Raw genomic sequence first — 19,765 nt, 5'->3', positions numbered from 1 at the left:
TCTCACCCTATGCAGAATTTTTTCTTTCTTTTTCCTCTTTTTCCCAAGAAAGCAAGAGTTCACCATCTTGATGATTCTGAATTTCATCTGCATTTTCTATATATAGCTCATGTGTGTGGAAAATTACTTCCACTGCTCAAGTGGCCAGCAGCCACTGTCCAAACAACTGCTGAAATTTTTTATGCTATGATGAAGTGACACAATAAACTTAGATGTTGGTAGAAGCCATGAAACAGGGGCAGCCATAGGGTCCAGGAAATTGCCCATCCTGTGGCCCTGCCTCTGCTTTCCACACAGCTGTGCCTGACATGGATCCACCATCACTCCCCAAAAGAGGAGGTGGTTCCTCCCTGTGCCATCAAAATGGCTTTAATGTCCCTGGAGCATTTCTCTCCTTGCACTTTTTACATATTCAGGCAATTAATTATTTTTCTTGACCCAAAGAGAAAACACAACAGGATATTAGACATTCCAGGAACATACATTTCTTTTTAGTCTTTTCTCTGAGATAACTTCTCAATTCTACCATGAACATTCATGGCTGTAGATCATACTGTATTACTTTATATATTATTATTTTCTTTGTGGAATATTTTGTAAGGCAAGAGGAGATGAGCTAAAGGCCAGAAATAATTCATTGTGGTAATCCTGGGAGCCCATTCAATGTTTTGGATTTGCTTCTGATTTTTTATTTTTATTTATTTATTTTTTCTTTCAAAAGAGTCTATGCAGGAATTCCAAGAATGGTTTTTGGGAGCAAAGGCAGCAGCAAAACAATCATCAGATCGCACCGGTGACCGCAAAGTTCTAGAAGCAAAGCTCCATGATCTTCAGGTATAGAAGCTGACATCCTTTTTCTTCTTCCCCAAAATGTACTCAAGTGCCTGCAGGCAGACCTAAGTTATCTCATTTCCCAAATCTTATCTGAGCCAATCTTTTCCTCGTCCCTAACAGAATTAGGCTGATTGAGTCAGAAGGAAATAGATAACATGATAAGTATGTTGAGAAACAAGTTGGGGCTACAGAATTTCCAGATCCCTTTCCTCTCTTTTTTTAGCCTATTGACAATTCTTTGAAATTCATTCTAAACTAAACCTAGTTTTAATTTTTATAACAATAAGAGTATAATAATTGTATCTGTATTATATGACTATTGTGGAGGAGTTTTAAAAAGAAGAAGACATGGTTTGTGTTTTTTAGTAATTTATGGTCTGTAGTTAGAGATAGGAGATATTCAAACTAAAATAATAGATATTACAGGTTTTATAGGTTTTACTGACTGAAAATGTATGAGCTTAGGAAGGAGAATGCCATGGTGAAGTAGAGTTAAGAAATGATTTACAGAAGAATAGGCTTAAGTTAGGTTTTGGCCAAGCTTGTCAAGCAGCTAATCCGAGTAAAGCACTATGTTAAGTATTATAAAAAGAAACCTTTTTCTTTTTTTTTTTTTTGAGATGGAGTCTTGCTCTGTCACCCAGGCTGGAGTGCAGTGGCATGATTTCAGCTTACTGCGACCTCCACCTCCTGGGTTCAAGTGATTCTCCTGCCTCAGCCTCCCAAGTAGTTGGGATTACAGGTGTGTGCCACCATGCCCAGCTAATTTTTGTATTTTTAGTAGAGACAAGGTTTCACCATGTAGGCCAGGCTGGTCTCAAACTCCTGACCTCAGGTGATCCACCCGCCTCGGCCTCTCAAAGTGCTAGTTACAAACATAAGCCACCATGTCCAGCCAAAATAAATCATTTTTAAAAGCTAATGAGAACCATGAGGATTTTGTGGCCTAATGGGGGATAAAAATGATGTTGAAAATTCATTAGATTAGAAGTTAACGATAGAAAGATCATTATAGTAAAGGAAGCTGGTTTTGCAGGAGGTGTGGAGAATTCAGATGTAGAATTGTCTCCTTTAAAGCTTGAGGTGTAGCAAACGCCACAAGGAAATGCCTGAGTAACAGGTGACATACCACTCTAGAGCTCTGGGGAGAGGCAGGGCTAGCCCTGGACTCTGGAATTCTTTTGCTTTGTCAAAGCCCTGTCCAAGCATAGATTTTCCAAGAAAGAGATGCAGACCAGGAAAAGAAAGGGCCTGAGGATTTTGCATGCAGGGTGGATCAGGGGAGGGGCTGGAGGCAGCTAACCAGGTAGAGGATCTCACATGAACCCTGAGAGATGGTGGACCCGGACCATGTTGGGACAGTGAGAATGGGGAGAGACTGAGAACAAGACCTTGGTGAGAATGTCCTCGGTTCCAGCTCAGCCTTGTTTACACTTTGTCCTCAGTGGTTCCAGTGGCTGGCTGACACCATTCTCAGTGAGGAGCCTTGGTTGTGCCCAATTGTATGCAACATTTTTACTCCAGCCTTGTTAAGCCATTTTCCTTTGGACTCTGTTTTTCTTCTCCTGCTTTACTACTTCAGCTCACAATTGTGATGCATAGTCCCATGGACCTATTACCTTTATTTCCTGAAACAGAACATTTTGGACTCAGTCAGTGATGGGCAGAGCAAACTTGATGCAGTGACTCAAGAAGGACAAACTTTGTATGCACATTTGTCTAAACAAATTGTCAGTAGCATTCAGGAACAAATCACAAAGGCCAATGAAGAGTTTCAAGCATTTCTGAAACAATGCCTTAAAGATAAGCAGGCTCTTCAAGACTGTGCCTCAGAACTTGGAAGGTAGGTTAGTTTAACAAACATAGATTTCATCATACACCAAGTGTGTTTTTAAAGGCTTAGAGAAGAGTCATGTGAATAAATAAATAACGTTTGACACTGTGAGTTTAAATTATAATAAGCTTTGATCATAAATACAGGTTGATACTAGGGCAATAATCAATTTTTCGGACTCTGAAGTTATGACTTGGCTTTTTTTAATATAGAGAAAACAAACTATATTTACTAGTAACTGAAAATTATATAAATGCATATAATTTTTATTTGGTTCACCAATATATAAAGCTCTGACACCTCAATTTTTAGATTATACAAGGTTTTTCCTTGTATCCACTTCATTTGGGATAGAGTCATAGCAGAAAACAATGATTGAATTCTGTGGATCTAGATTCCAATAAGTAATATATGGTGAATATACGATTAGAAGGGGAGAAAGAGCCACCTATGACTAGGGTGAGAAAAGATGTCAGTAGAATCAAATTGTCTTTCTGATGGCAGAATAATTTGCCTGACTCTTGCCCAGCTTTCTTGGAGAGCTTACGTTGTTTCCAAAACTTAGAGCTCTTGAGATATATTTGAAAATCCCTTAAGAAACAAAGACACAGAGGCCACTTTCCCTTCTCTTCCCAGGGACTCCACTGCCCTACTTATTCACTGGCCCCAACTCAAGGGTCTTTGTAGTAAGTCACAAAATTAAAGTGCACATTGACATGGGAATGTAATCTTGTTGGCAATTACCAGCTATGAAATCAATTCATATCCATTGGCCCCAATTCAGGGGTCTTCATAGTAAGACACAAAATTAAGTGCTCATTGACGTGGGAATGTGATCTTGTTGGCAATTACCAGCTATGAAATCAGTTCAGCTAGGTGAGATGATTCTTTTCCTGCTTGGATCTCAAAAGAAATTGTCATGATTTTCACTTTGTTATTAAAGTAAGTGATAATTTGGGTGGGTTAGTTGTTAAGTTTTGTTTTGTTTTTGTCACTTGAACATTCATGAGGTCTTAATTGCCATTTAAAAGACATTGTGACCTCAGCTATTAAAAGTAATTTATCATAACAAGCATGTAAGAATTTCTCTAAGGCATTTTCTTTCCCTTAGCTTTGAAGATCAGCACAGAAAACTGAACTTATGGATCCATGAAATGGAAGAAAGGTTCAATACGGAAAACTTGGGAGAGAGTAAACAGCACATTCCTGAGAAGAAAAATGAAGTTCATAAAGTTGAAATGTTTTTGGGAGAACTGCTGGCTGCAAGGTATGGTCCAGAAATGGAACAGGTCCTTTACCTCTTACCATGTTTTAGACTAGTTGGTTGGTTGTTTGGTTTGGTTTTGATTGGTTGGTTAGTTGGTTTGTGGGTAGTGGTTTGTGCTGTCCTTGAATGTCTGGAATACAGAGGACTATGCTGCACTCTTTGCAGCAGTGCAGTATTCTGGTGAGAGTGCAGGATGGAAGTAAGAAGCTCATCTGCATTCCAGATCCACCTCCTGTTTGTTCAAGAAATCGGGCAGGTCACTTATCTCCTGTCGCTCTTGATTTTAGCCTTTAAACATTGTGTTAATAATACTGTACTTTCCTCTCTGAGGTTATTTTGAGGATCAATTAACATAATGTGAAGCTGATATGAAGGAAAGAAAACCACAGAATCACAGTGACTGTAAAGATTAAAAAAAAAAAAAAAAGAGTGCTTGCCAGGTGCGGTGGCTCACGCCTATAATCCCAGCACTTTGGGAGGCCGAGGCAGGCAGATCACCTGAGGTCAGAAGTTCGAGACCAGCCTGGCCAACATGGTGAAACCCTGTCTCTACTAAAAATACAAAAATTAGCTGGGCGTGGTGGAGGGCGCCTGTAATTCCAGCTAGCCGGGAGGCTGAGGCAAGAGAATTGCTTGAATCCGGGAGGCAAAGATTGCAGTGAGCCGAGATCATGCCACTGCACTCCAGCCTGGGTGACAGAGTGAGACTCCATCTCAAAAAAAAAAAAAAAAGGAAAAAGAAAAAAAAAGAGTACTGTATATGTCAATTTCCATATGTTATTCACACATTTCAGCTTCCAGTTCCATTTCCCACCCACCCATCCTTGTAATCTTAATAAAGTAAAAGGTATGGTCAAGTCTGACTTTCTTTGTGGTCCCTGTTCCCAACTACAGTATTTATTTCTTCATTGCTTCCCACTGAGAAAACATTTCTGGCTCCTTTCCCAGGCAAAGTTCCCTGATCTGTGCTTTTGACCCTACCACATTGAGGGCTTTGCTCCCAAATTTGTGCTCCACCCCTGGCATTTTCAGTTGCTTGCTCTCCTTTGGAAGATAGGACACTTTCCACAGGGAAGTGCAGCTTGGCTTTGGCTCCTTGGGCTCATTACCTGTCCTCTTAAAGAGCCAGTGCATCTACATAAGAAGCAGAAGAGGATAGCACCCACTCTACTTTATCAAATAAGTCAGAAACAATCATATTAGAAATCATTCTACTATAAGGACACATGCACATGTATGTTTACTGCAGCACTGTTCACAATAGCAAAGACTTGGAACCAACCCAAATGCCCATCAATGATAGACTGGATAAAGAAAATGTGGCACAAATACACCATGGAATACTATGCAGCCATAAAAAGGATGAGTTTCATGTCCTTTGCAGGGACATGGATGAAGCTGGAAACCATCATTCTCAGCAAACTAATACAGGAACAGAAAACCAAACACCGCATGTTCTCACTCATAAGTGGGAGTTAAACAATGAGAACACATGGACACAGGGAGGGGAACATCACACAACGGGACCTGTCAGGGGATGGGGGGTTAGGGGAAGGATAGCATTAAGAGAAATACCTAATGTAGATGACAGGTTGATGGGTGCAGCAAACCACCATGGCACTTGTATACCTATGTAACAAACCTGCACATTCTGCACATGTATCCCAGAACTTAAAGTAAAATAAAAATAAAAAAGAAATTCCAGAATTCAGATCATAGTCATTTTCTGTTTCCACTGAGTCCTCTTTTTAGTCAAACATGCCCAGTATTCCTTGTCTTGAAAAACAAACATACAAACAAATGCACAAAAGAACCCATGCTGATAACTACTTGTTGGTATGCTAGTTTGATGACTGCTATAAATTGTCCCTGAAATACATTGGAACATCTCTATGAGCCCTTACTATAGTGTAAGCTCTTCATTTACTCTATGAACCCCAATTTCCAGCTATGAGTTTCTCAAGATCAGTGACTTAAGATCTATATCATTTCTGTTCATTATCTAGTATAGTGCCAGAAAATAGAAAATGTTTGCTGAATTAACAGAATAATAGCATCATTGCAACCATATAACTTTCTGAAAACTACATTGCACTTAAATTTTGCTTTTTAAATGTTGACTCGTGTCTAGATACAATATAACACACCCAGACCTACTTCCCTTCTTCCAGATGTTTTAAATGGTTTTCCATAGTCTCAGCTTTTATTTCTTCTCTACAGGCTGCTCATTACCTTCCTCTGTATCTGCTTCTCCTGCCATCATTACACCAAAACTGCGTTAGAGAAAGTGGCCCAAATATACTTCAACAGCAAATTCAAGGTCTTTTATGTTCCTCATTGTTTTTCTAATAATTGCGACTTTTTTGCATTGATAGGCATGCAATCCTTCTTGCAGTTTCAGTCTGATATTCCAGGACCAGATGCTAAGAGATCTTAGTGTGCTTGTTTCTGGGTTCTTTCTCTCCATCCTGGCCACTTCTGCAGACAATCCTAACACACTGTTCTGCTCATTCAGGTTCTCCACGGGGCCACCTGACTTCTCTCACTGGCTTGCTGCTTGCTCCTTCTAGTCTTCTAGATTTCTTTTCACCATAATATTTCACTACTTGAAATATTTTAAGGAAATGCCCTGTATAAAAGTACCTCAGCCCAAGACTCATTGAATTTTTATCATGCATTAAGCAATTTATCTCATAGTAAGAAGGGAAATCTCTTTTCTTGAATTATTATTTAACTCAAATCATTGCTTAAGCCACCTTCTTGTCTCACCAAACAGATAACAAGTATAATAAATGTCTTTTAGAGTAGGTGTTTTTATTTTATTTTATAAGTTCCAGGGTACATGTGCAGGATGTGCAAGTTTGTTACAGAGTAGGTGTCTTGTTGTATAACTCTTAGCAGATCTCAGGGTGGCCCATAGGATATATTTGCATAACAGCCACTCCAAAAAAATTTGAAACATTCAGTTTCCACGAGAGATTTGCTTTGTGTTCTTTTTCTAGTAGTCACAACAGTTTATGTTAAGACATCCCATGCTACCCTCTGATATCCTGGGCTTTTTCCTGGTAAATGTGCAGATAAGAATTCAGAACTCTATAAAATGGGAATAAAACCAACCAAGCCACATAGTGCTTACATTTTCCCCTTGATCTAATTAACATGGCTCCAAACTAAGATGAGCTCAATACCCAAGATATAACAAGAAAGCTCATCAGTGCTCCTACAACAGCTTTTCGAAAGAACATTTTTTTTTCCACTTAGTCTCTGCACAATATTGTGTTGGGTCTTGGGAACATAAGATGAATATAATGGCCCTAGCTTTTAGAAAGTGAAAGGCTTTTGGATTGAGATAGTCGGCATACATGGCGATAGAGCAAGACAAGGAGCAGAGGGCACAAAGAGGTCCCACAATCCCCACCCACCCTGAATTGGTGTGGATGCTCCTGGGGATGTGATGCCTGCGCCAAGCTTTGAACAGGCAACTAGGAATGCAACAGTGCTGAGCAGAAGGGTTTTCATAAAGGAGGAATTTCCATGTAGATACAAGACAGCAGGGGTTTTGAGAATTTCAGGGAGCTTTTCCTCATCTGACCATTAAATAGGAATGCAGAGATGCTACGGAGAAGCCTGAAGAGGCAGCTGGGACCATTTTCTGAATTAAATTTCTGGAAATACAGTAAGTAATACAGTAGGCTCCACCACTGCTATTTGGATGCAGGCACAGCACAGACTGAATGTTATCCCCCGATAGGTACTGACAACATTAGGAGAGATCATAAGAGAATGAAATAACCAGGTCAGTTCCCAGCACCTTTATTTAAAAGGCATGTCAGCTATGAGCCTATGTCTGGTTACTGCTCCAATATCAACAATCATTTGTCACTCCCCTGCACTCCAGAATGTCAGAATTAATTTTTTTTCTTTTTTCTTTTTTTTTCCTTTTTTTCAGAGAGTCTCTTGATAAGCTTTCCCAGAGAGGGCAGCTTCTGAGTGAAGAAGGCCACGGTGCTGGGCAGGAGGGCCGCCTGTGTTCCCAGCTTCTCACAAGCCACCAGAACCTACTTAGAATGACCAAAGAGAAACTCCGGAGCTGCCAGGTGGCCCTTCAGGAGCACGAAGCCCTGGAGGAAGCACTGCAAAGCATGTGGTCCTGGGTGAAGGCCATTCAGGACAGACTGGCCTGTGCAGAGAGCACTCTTGGGAGCAAAGACACCCTGGAGAAACGGCTGTCACAAATACAGGTACATGCGACACCAGCCAGACACTGACAACTGCTGAATGCTAATTTGATTAGATTCACAAGTGCTTGTGTTGTGTCCTAATTGTTCTGTAAGCCTCTAAATGAGGATTGTGTGGGCAAAATGGAGAAATTGGGCAAAAAAAGGATACAGAGGCATCATTTTTCCCCTTTGTAAGGGGAAAAATGTTATTTTAATAGCTTTAAATAATTTTAAATTTGATTTAGTAAATATTCAGCAAGCGTTACTGAATATCTACTCTGCTCCAAGCACTCTGCAAGTTGCTGGGAATATAGAGATAAAAGTTAGGACCCATTTTCTAGGAGTTCACAGTCTAGGGAAGACACCAATCTGTAAATTGTTACTTTCAATACAGTCCGTGTGTAGGGGCCATGATTAAAGCCATCAAGGGTATATTGAAAGCTCAGAGGAGATCACCAACCCAGACTATAGCCAATGAAGCTGACCTTGAAAGAGAGAAATTAGCCAGCCAATTAATGTAGGGGACTGCTGGGTTTTAGACAGATGTGTCTTCATTTTCAAAAGAATGTATTTTCACTCTTTGAAACTGAAGTCAATAAAATTATACTTTCTAGGCTAGTGGTCCAAGTTTTCTAAGAATTTATATTGGAATTAATCTTTGACTCCTAGACTCCCAGATACCTAATTTTAAGTCAATAGTATATTGCAATAGGGCCCAGAGTTTGTTGTTTTCATTTTAAGGTAAGTAAAGTATTCCTACTTCAATTCTTATGGAAAACTACCATTTTTGTAAAATAGAAGAAGGTTTTTACATGCCTACTGATGAGTATTCTTTCTTCCTTCCCAGGATATTCTCCTGATGAAAGGTGAAGGGGAAGTTAAGTTGAATATGGCCATTGGCAAGGGGGAACAGGCCTTGAGAAGTAGCAACAAAGAAGGTCAGAGGGTGATTCAGACTCAATTAGAGACCCTTAAAGAAGTGTGGGCTGACATCATGAGCTCCTCCGTCCATGCTCAAAGGTACAGAACCTATTTTTAGTGTTTGTTTAAGTCCAATGCAGTGACTTAGTAAAATGATGGAGCAGTACTGAGGTCTCCTGGGGTGGAATTCCCAAGCATTTTACTGTAGCTTGTAGGCATGCCTGTCTTTGTCTAAGTTGTGTTTTCCATAGGGCGATGACTGGTTTTTGCTTGTTATTGCTTTGTTTCTGTGTTCTTACTTGCATTTTTTAAATATTTAAATCTACCTATTATCTCTTCTGGAATCTTACGTGACATGGGCTCAGCAAAACATCTCCTTTCAAGCCATCCAAGCAAGAATATATGGTTCTTTAATAACTTGAATACATTTTAGCTTAAGGAACATATGGAAAATTAAGCTATTGGCAGCTGTTGAGCTTAGTCGTAAATCTATTCCTCAACTAGAAGTCATACTATGCCCATTTGCATTATAGGAAATGTGTAGGATGGTTTTGATTGTCACAGTGATGAGGGAATATCCCTGGCATTTAGTGACTGAGGCACAGAGAGCTCATATCCTACAAAGTGTGGAACATTCTCACACAATCAACAGTCAGTCCATCCAGAATAGAGCCCAGCCGTTGAGCCTCTGTTGAAAATCATCTGTACCAGACGTTGATGAGGAAGCAGGGAAGCCCTTGATTGTTATACCAGGTAGTGTTTTTGTTGTTGTTGTAATTATAAGTGAGAGATTTCTCCCTACCTCCCTCTTCTCAGAGTATCCATAAATAATCTGGCTCATTTGATGGACAAATGACCATCAGTCTGAATTACAGTAAAAAAGAGCCATATTCTGATGGTTATATATCCTGTTAGATCATTGACACACTGGGTGCCCAATGTGATCATAACAAAATAGATGAATAGAAGATTAAAGTTCATACAAAGAAGGGGATAACAGACACTGGTGCCTCCTTGAGGGTGGAAGGTGGGAGGAGGGAGAGGAGCAGCAAAAATAACTGTCATGTGCTAGGCTTAGTACATGGGCAATGAAATAAATCTGGGCAGCAAACCCCCATGACACGAGTTTACCTATACAGCAACTCTGCACACGTACCTTTGAACCTACAATAAAATTTTAAAAATATTTAAAGAAAATTCAAGTTCATTACAAAGCAAAACAAAAATAACACTACAGTTATCCACGGCAATGTGAACAAAAATCCCCGGTTACAACTAACAATTTGGAGGGTTTTTTTGTTGTTGTTATTGTTGTTTTTTCATTTAATATGGAGCATAGGCAGTGACTCTCAAAGTCAGCAGGATTTTGCATCTTAGTAATAACTCACAATGGTCAGCAAAGAAAAAAAAATCAGATGCTATCGTTGTCTTACTCTATATCATAGACTGCTGGAGCGTGAACTAAGCTTCCAGAGGCTTGGCTTAGGCCAGTTTCCTAAAACTTCATAGGAATATGGGTAGATATTTTTCAGATGTTAGAATAAGATGTTACAGGCAGGAAGCAGACTCTGGTCCTTGACTCCACTATTTCAGCAAGAAATTAAATTTGACAGTGACATATTGAGTGATAGCAATGTTCAAATTATTGCATTAAAATAATGAAATAAAACAGAAAGGTTTTTGCCCTCTAAAAGCTCAGACACCAGCACAGGATGTATTTTGGAATACTCTGACTCAGACTATGTTACTAACCATTTTCAAAACACATTGTGGAGTTGTAGAAGAATGCAGAGTCTTGGCTCATGCCTGTAATCCCAGCACTTTGGGAGGCCAAGGTAGGCAGATTGCTTAAGCCTAGGAGTTTGAAACTACTCTGGGCAACGGGGCAAAACTATGCCTCTACAAAATATGCAAAAATTATCTGAAGTCACAGTCAAAATTCAAAGAAAGAGAAACAAAATATAAAAATTAGCCAGGCGTGGTGGCACACACTTGCAGTCCCAGCTACTCGGGAGGCTGAGGTGGGAGGATCACCTGATCGGAGGACACAGAGATTGCAATGAGCTATATGATTGCACCACAGCACTACAGCCTTGGTGACAGAGTAAGACCCTGTCAAAAAAAAAAAAAAAAAAAAAAGGCGGGGGGTGCTTTTTAGAAAATTATTTGAGGAACAGGTAGGACTGTAAAGCCTGCATGATGAGGTTCCAATGGATCAATGGATGCAAAGATGCAAAAGCAACAGTTTGAGCAAATGCTGGAAGTTCATTTACCACAGGATTTTAATTTCAGACTCATAGGCTTGTATGCAGGGGGAGCTGGGGAAATCACTGCAGATGAGTTTAGAATAGTTTGTAATGCTTAATAATGGAGGGATTTTTCCTAAATGCCAGTCTGGAGAGCATTTGGTTTGACTATGTAGAAAGCTATTATATTTGTGACTATTTTTCTTATAAATACTTGAGCATTCATTCACACATTCGACACAAAAGCACTGTATATTGTGTGTGTGTGTGTGTGTGTGTGTGTGTGTGTGTGTGTGTCCCTAAATGAAAATCAACCTAATGATACATCATTTACTCAGGAAGGATACCTTGAGTTTTGAATTCCAGTCAACAAATAATCACCATCTGATTTTAATAAGATAAACTATTAATAATTCCAAGAAAATTAAGAACTGATCTATATGAAATAAAATTTCATTGATGTTCCCATGCTGATTTTTAACAACATAACATATAAATGTATCTTGTTCATTTAGGACAGTTAGCATTTGGAAGACAAATTCCAGATGCATGTATGGCCACAACTTCTTATTTCATGTTTTAATATAGATTGAGTTTGTTCAAAGGACCTGTGGTAAGGATCTTATGGATCAGAGAAGTAGTGTTTCTCCCTGCACTCAAAAGCAACATTTTAATCACTTCCAGTAGCATTCAATAAAACAATTGGCATGGATGTCATGACTTTGCGATTGGTTTTCAGTAGAGATGTCGAAATAATTCGTTTTTGTTAATATGTGACATTAATTCTAGCACTTTAGAGTCTGTGATTAGCCAATGGAATGACTATGTAGAGAGGAAAAACCAGCTGGAGCAGTGGATGGAATCAGTGGATCAAAAAGTAGAACATCCCTTACAACCGCAGCCAGGTCTGAAAGAGAAGTTCGTCCTGCTTGACCACCTCCAGTCCATCCTGTCTGAGGCAGAAGATCACACGAGAGCCCTTCATCGTCTAATTGCGAAGTCCAGGGAGCTCTACGAAAAGACAGAGGATGAGTCTTTCAAGGACACAGCTCAAGAGGAGCTGAAAACACAGTTTAATGATATAATGACTGTTGCCAAGGTTAGTGCTTTATATTGAAAGTAGATGCTTTATAGTACATTAATATAATATATTGATTTATATTAATAATATAATGACTGTTGCCAAGGTCAGGTAAAGAAGAAACTGTGGATTAAATTGTTGGAGAATTGGCTGCTCTAAAACTATTTGTACATTCAGTAAATGGGTATGACATAAAGATCATTTCTTACTATGAATGCCTATTCATTTTTCTCTTTCTACAATCTTGGGATTATTCTTTATTGCTTATTTTTTCTTTCTCCACTTTTTTAGTTAATCTATCTATTTTGCACATCAAATGTCACTGTTAAAGTTGTTTTTCTTTTGCTACACTTATATTTGTTATATTAAATGCAAGTCTATTTACCGTCAAGATTCAGTCGTGTACGAAATATTGTGTTCATCTCTCATCTTAGTAAAAACGGTTTCTGTTTTCCAAAGTATAAACTCCTTTATATAATATCAAAAATATCTTTCCAATTCTCTATATGAATCTTTCATTTCCTTCATGATTATTCTTTGGCATATTTGTAAATATTATAGAAATTAAGGGAGAGAGTTGTTGTTGTTTGCTGCTTTTTCTTTTCTTTGGTTTGCCTTCTTGGGAACTAACTCTTGTCTTCTTGACATTATGATTATTAATAGATGTGCTTGTTTATCTTCGTTTTCATCTTGTTAATGATTAAGAGCTATAACTCAAGTCAAAAAGACGTTAAGTTTGAATTCTGGCTTTGACACTTTTGAATGTGTGACTGGCCACAATTACCCATTACCTAACCTCTCTAAGCTTGAGTGTCTTTTCCTATAAGATGATAATAATAATAGTATCTTCCTCACAGGACTGTTATGAAGATTAAATGACCAAATGCGTTTAAAGTGCTGAACAGACTGCTGTACACCAAGCTAACAAATAATTGCTTTAATTAGAATGGTTATGATAATAATTATTAAGAGGATTTTTAGTGAGGGATGTTAGCCAACATGAATTAAGCATGATTTCCATACTAGGGTAGAAAATAGTAAACTTACAGGAAAATAGTTGCTTTTCCAAAGCCTTGACATTTAGTTAAATTTGATAGTTTCTTCTTAAGATATTAAACTCAGAGAAAATTCAAGAACAAGAATGAAATTTTCTGAGATGTATTAAGAGACCTCTATCAGGCCTGTTGTCTTACCTGAGTTCATGTTCTCAAAAGGACCACTGTTAAGGTAGTCTTTTCTTTGTTTACTAGGAAAAAATGAGGAAAGTGGAAGAGATTGTGAAAGATCATCTAATGTATTTAGATGCGGTCCATGAGTTCACAGATTGGCTCCATTCAGCAAAGGAAGAACTTCACCGGTGGTCAGATATGTCTGGAGATTCATCAGCCACCCAGAAAAAGTTATCAAAAATTAAGGTCAGGAAATGAACAGATGCTATATCTACATTGCTTCATTCCTTCTTGAGTACTTTTGATAAAGATTTTGTAGATAAGATTCTGTTATTTAAAATGTTTCCTTCCTGTTTTCTATTTGATGCCTCACTGATTGTACACATAAACAAGAGTCATGAGAAGAATTCAAAAGACTTTACACTTATGAGCACAATGTAACATTGTCTTTACATTTCTGTATGCAAATGTGCTTATTGCCGTAATATGACAGGCTAGGAAATGGCTAACTTGGTGGGCTGACAAAACCAGATACTATTGTTTAGCACCATAGAAGAAAAGTTTATATAGTAACTTAGTTAAATGTATTCTAACAATAACCTGAAAATGTCATTCTGGATGTTTTGTTCTGCTTTTCTAGACGACATCCAACAACATAATAGAAGGGAGTACTTCAAAGGACCTTAAAATTATCATCTCGTTTACTCTGCATAAGGACAATTTCTAAAACAGAAATTTACCTTTTGGGGGAGTTGCAGACTCTGGTATCTTTTAGTAAATTTCTAGTTGCTTAAATATTAAATTGTAATCATTTTCCCCCATGGAAAATGGATTTTAACATTAAAATGAAGCAGCAATGAAATCCTCAGTTGTTTAGTTTTAGAGGAGGAAATGTTAGGAATAAATAGTGTAATTGTGGTCAGGAATTTAAAACTCAGATTGTGTTTTGATTCCAAGATCAGAACATAAAAGTCATAAAAATTATAGCTGATGGTTACAATTGTAACCACATTTTGCAGATCTATTTTTTTTTTTTTTTGAAATGGAGTCTTGCTCTGTCACCCAGGCTGGAGTGCAGTGGCACAATCTCGGCTCACTGCAACCTCTGCCTCCTGGGTTCAAGCGATTCTCCCTGCCTCAGCCTCCCGAGTAGCTGCAATTACAGGTGCTGACCACCACGTCTGGCTAACTTTTGTATTTATTTTAGTAGAGACGGGGTTTCACCATGTTGGCCAGGCTGATCTCAAACTCCTGACCTCAGGTGATCAGCCTGCCTTGGCCTCCCAAAGTGCTGGAATTACAGGCATGAGCCATGGTGCCCGGTCCCTGAAGATCTGCTTCTAAGTGCTTTAAAAGTATTATCTTATTTAAATCTTATGACTATGTATGTTTTAACTGAGATAATCACATAAAACCACTTTTTAAGTCCTTTTTTTGTGTGTTATTCTTTAAAATTCTTCTTTGATACATTTCTTAGTAATATTCTGATTTATTCATCCATCCTTCCATCTATCCATCTACCCATCTATCCTTTTATTCAGCCAGGACTGTGCATTCCCTAAGGAACTTGCAGTCTAGTGAGGAACAGCGATCCACAAACTGGTCTTTATAAAATAATACAAAAAATGTAATGAGAGCTTACTGTACTGTTAGAGTTCAGGCTCTGGAATCAAAGAAACCCAATGCCACATCCTCCTTCTATTGGCTTTCTAGCCGTGTCTGTCAGCAAGTTACCTGATGTCCTCAAGCCTCCACCTCTCAATTGGTTAAAAAATGCATACATGAAAATAGTACCTGTCTGATAAAGTTGTTTTGACAACCAAATTAGATCATACACATAAAACCTGTAGCATCATGCCTGGCACATAGAACACACCCAATAAGAAAATCCAGTGGATTTGGTAAATGAGTGATTAATGGGCTATAGCATGACAAGGTGGGAAGAGTCAAGGATGATGGTCAAGTCTTTGCCTAGAATCCACAGGACTATTACCACCTGAGGAAAATAATTGCATGCGGAGGAGCCTGGTGATAGAGGTGAAGACATGAGCTGTTCATTGATGATCAGATCCAGTTTGAACTGCCAGGTAGTAGTAATGTCTTGGGGGCAGTTGCATATTCAAGCCTGAATTTCAGGTTAAGAAGATGGATTGAAGACATGGAGTTGAAAGTGATTAGTGTCTAATTTGTTGTTAAAGCCACTAAAACAGATAAAACCAAGACCTATGTATAGAGCAAATAGAACAATGGGCACAGGACCAAAAGCTGGGTACTACCAATATTTAATGAGCCATAGGAGAAAATGATTTGAAAGGTAGAGAGAAAAAGGAGGGGAAAAACAAGAAGGGGAAGAGTAGGAGGGTGTGACGCCACTGAGGCTCTAAGTAGAGAAGGTGGTCGCCATCACAGGTACAGCAGGAGGCTGCCATTAGGAGGAATACTAAAGAATCCCAACTAGGTTTGACAGTGAGGCTGTTGGGCAACCAGTCTGAGAAACATTTGCACAGCAAGGGAAGGTGAGAAACCAGGTTACATGGATTTAGGAGTAAATGGCAAGTGAGGAAGAGGAGATAGCAGAAATGGACTAATGTTTCAAAAAGTTAATAAATAAGAGAAAGTAAGATAATTCTTTCACAAAGGCTGCTTCCTGGGTTGACAAATACTCTTTTTTATTGAGAAAGCCTTTATAAAGTGCTTCCATAAAGACAAGGAATATAGGAGAAGGAATTGGCAGAAAGAAATCGGGATGGAGAAAGTGAAGACTATCAGAAACTGCCTCTCAGAAGTTCAGGTCCAGCCTGAATGTAGGTTAGTGTGTGGGTGCTTTTAAAAACCTTGGAGGAAATACATAAAGCACCTCCTCTGTCCTTCAACACCATACCTATCGCATCCACAGGAATAATCACTGAGAAAAGGCAACTCTAAAGCAAAATGTATATGGGTGTGAGGGCGGGAATGTACATATGTGTGTATGTGTATATCATATGTTTAAAAATGTAAATACAAGATAAGAAAATATATGCAAAAGCCATTTCAAAACTCTTGACAATGATGATGTCCTTATTCAAATTCTGAATGACTAGATTTCTGATTGCAAATATTGAAGTGTTCCATTTTCATGCTAAGGAAAATTGGGATAAAGCATAAGAGAGTATTTTGGGAAACTTCAAATTTGAAATTGCTCACAGAGGCAAAATAATTACAAGTATTAAGGTCTATTAGTTAGACATAGCACTGGTTAAAAAATTATATATTTTTTCTTCATCAAATAACTACTATACACACTAATAAACAGTGATGGTTTTTAGAATCCTGCTGCTGAGAAGGTTGAATATGCATATCATGCTGTGTGTAAGGATTTTCATGTCATTGTAATTTAGACTACTGCACAACTGAATACTAAATACTTTCAAATGATCTATATTAAAATATGGCTCTATTGTATATAATTATGAACAGATATATTTATTTCAAGTTAATTTAATGAGATACAAACTATATTATATAGACTAGTTAAGACATACTTTATGCTTAACATAATTTATTAAGCATGCTTCATACTTAACATTCCAATGTTTCTTTACTTGCTAATTGGTCATTGATTTTCTTCTTGAACATTTTTGTGCCTGATTATCTTTTATTTCTATTTAATCCGGTAGTAAAGTCATAATTTTGTAATAATGTTAACAAAATCCTGCCTTTAGCAATAGATATGTAAATATATAAACATCGGATGATTATTTCACCAAGAAAAATTTTAGTAAGAGAATCTATTCTCAGAAATGCTGCAATTATATCAATTTAACAATGTGATTTAATTTTATCTTGTTTTCCTTTAGAGTATTTGTGTGCTTTAAGATCGAGCTAAATTGTTAACTTGGCTATAGCTAAACTGTTAAATTTCTAGTGACTTTTTTAAGGTAAAAAAATATTAATAAATGTACTCAGTCTAGAGGTTACTTTAAACTTTTGAGTAAGTCAGTCTATGAATGAATTATTCATTTTATATGCTACAAAAATGTTTACTTAGTATTGAAGTATTTGGAATCGAATAGGGCTCATTCTGTTGCTGTGATGAGTCTGCTTGATTCCTAGTAGAATGGAAGTGTGATTTAAGCCACCACCCTGTTGAAGAAGATGAATTGAGGATAGAGACCGTGAGCAGAACACAGTTCTGCCACGATCTTTATTTACTTGAGCATCCACTTTGAAGGAAATATGGGTTTAATCATTTACAGGAGCAATCCACTACAGGCAAACACTTGAGTCACTAAACATTTTCACGTGTGCGAATAATGCCTGATTTCAGGGTCTCTGTTTAGTCTGTTTCAGGATATTGAGGATTCTCGGGATTTTTTTGCCATAAGCCTTAGGCGCTCGTGATGACAACTCCCGCTATTATAATTTAAGAGTGGACAGATGAATTGATTCTGGGTCCTTGTGGCACACTTGTTAAAACTTCCTAGCAGGACAGGGTCCCCCTGTGTACACAGTTGAAAACTTGCAGTCCAAGTGACTCACAGGCTCTTCAGTTACCATGGTGATATTCCATTACAGGAGCTGATAGATTCCAGAGAGATTGGTGCAAGCCGTCTCAGCAGAGTGGAGTCGCTGGCTCCCGAAGTGAAACAGAACACAACTGCCAGTGGGTGTGAGCTCATGCACACGGAGATGCAGGCCCTGCGTGCCGACTGGAAGCAGTGGGAAGACAGCGTATTCCAAACGCAGAGCTGTTTGGAGAACCTGGTCAGCCAGATGGCCCTTTCGGAGCAGGAATTCTCAGGCCAAGTGGCTCAACTGGAGCAGGCCCTGGAAGAGTTCAGTGCCCTTCTGAAAACCTGGGCTCAGCAGTTAACCCTCCTGGAAGGCAAGAACACGGATGAGGAGATAGTGGAATGCTGGCACAAAGGACAAGTAAGTTGGCTTCCTGTTTTCTATTGGTGGTTATGCTTTAAAAAATGTTTTGACTTTCATCATTCCTTAAAAAAAAAAAAAATCTTGCTAACTAAAAACACGCAACATGCACACTTGGAAGAAGTATTTATCTCATTAAATAAGCAAAGTCTGATTTGTTTCCTTTTCTTATATATCAAACTTTTGTAAAAATAAAGATTTGGGTTATTATTTGTGGTAGGAAACATTTGTTGTTAGTGGAGACATTTTACTTTCATTCCTATGGTGTAAGAGTTTGTAATACTGTATTCAGCCATTCAGTCTGAAAAATGGCCTGTGGGCAGGGGCATAAATAGACAGAGAGTCATAGCTGTTTTCTTGCCAGTTAACTATTTCATACAACTAAATGATTGAATTTATAGCCTTAAAAGACTCACTTGGTAATCTCCTACAGCACAGCAAATAGTTATCGCCCCGATTAGCTCTCCTCTGTGTGGTTTTGACAGCTGTTCTTGAATTAGCCTGTTAACAGAACTCTACGTCACACTCCCTGGTCACCTTCCCAAGACTTTTTTTTTTTTTTCTGAAGCTAATGGCAGCTTCTTTAGAATGTGAGAAAGGGAAGCCTACGAGGGAGACCGAAGAATGAGCAAGAGTGTAACCTCTTCTTCGTTTCTTTCACTGTTAAACAGTATCTGTGAAAGCCTTTTCAATATTTCCAGTTTTATAATGCCCTGATTCATGGATGTCCTTAAAAGGAAGTTTAGTAAACTTCTCTGCTCCTATTTATATTACAATCATTTCAAAATAGCTCCTGCCAGTAAGAAAGTCATGTAGTATTTCCAGCAGTGTCTGGTTTTAAATCAAGTATTTGAAACAAATGCAGCATGCCATAAAATAAAGCTTTCTACCTCTTTATGCTACTTTATTTATAATGATTCTAGGTTTGGGGGTTTGTTTTTGTTATTCTGTTCCATTTCCTGTCCTTTAGATTTATGTACCAGAATAAAGCATAGAAATCAGTTCTGTCACACAGGGACAAAGAAGTTGATAATTGCTCTACATGGTATAATATGAAAAAATCAGTTACACTGTTTTGGTTCCTTTTTCTTTCCCTTTCTTTCTATTCCAGTAATATGAGTGAAATTTTTAAAAAGGAAAGATTTGGCTGTGCCTAGATTACATTACTATTCTGTTATCATTATTTTTTACATTGATATTATTAGTAAAAATAACGGTTGAGGCCTATAAAAATACACATGAGAATGCAGTAGTAAATATGGGTTTTCAGTTGTATTAA

General features: G+C 38.2%; 1 protein-coding gene across 20 annotated transcripts in view; it reads left to right on the top strand.

Moving 5' to 3' along the window:
* SYNE1 (spectrin repeat containing nuclear envelope protein 1) overlaps nt 1-19,765 on the top strand; it is a 519,329-nt gene that overhangs the window by 242,240 nt on the left and 257,324 nt on the right. For 19 of the 20 annotated variants that reach the window (XM_055114235.2, XM_055114240.2, XM_034963099.3 and 16 more), the window contains 8 exons: nt 722-834; nt 2,472-2,677; nt 3,780-3,935; nt 7,885-8,176; nt 9,003-9,175; nt 12,112-12,421; nt 13,654-13,818; nt 18,130-18,486. In XM_055114235.2, coding sequence (XP_054970210.2) covers nt 722-834; nt 2,472-2,677; nt 3,780-3,935; nt 7,885-8,176; nt 9,003-9,175; nt 12,112-12,421; nt 13,654-13,818; nt 18,130-18,486 — 1,772 coding nt within the window. Of the gene's footprint in view, nt 1-721; nt 835-2,471; nt 2,678-3,779; nt 3,936-7,884; nt 8,177-9,002; nt 9,176-12,111; nt 12,422-12,495; nt 12,510-13,653; nt 13,819-18,129; nt 18,487-19,765 lie in introns of those variants that run through there. The other variant, XM_055114247.2, reaches the window with a different exon arrangement.

Source organism: Pan paniscus, chromosome 5, assembly GCF_029289425.2.
Source record: "Pan paniscus chromosome 5, NHGRI_mPanPan1-v2.0_pri, whole genome shotgun sequence".
NCBI lineage: Eukaryota > Metazoa > Chordata > Mammalia > Primates > Hominidae > Pan > Pan paniscus.
This window is presented reverse-complemented; position numbering and strand designations above follow the sequence as displayed.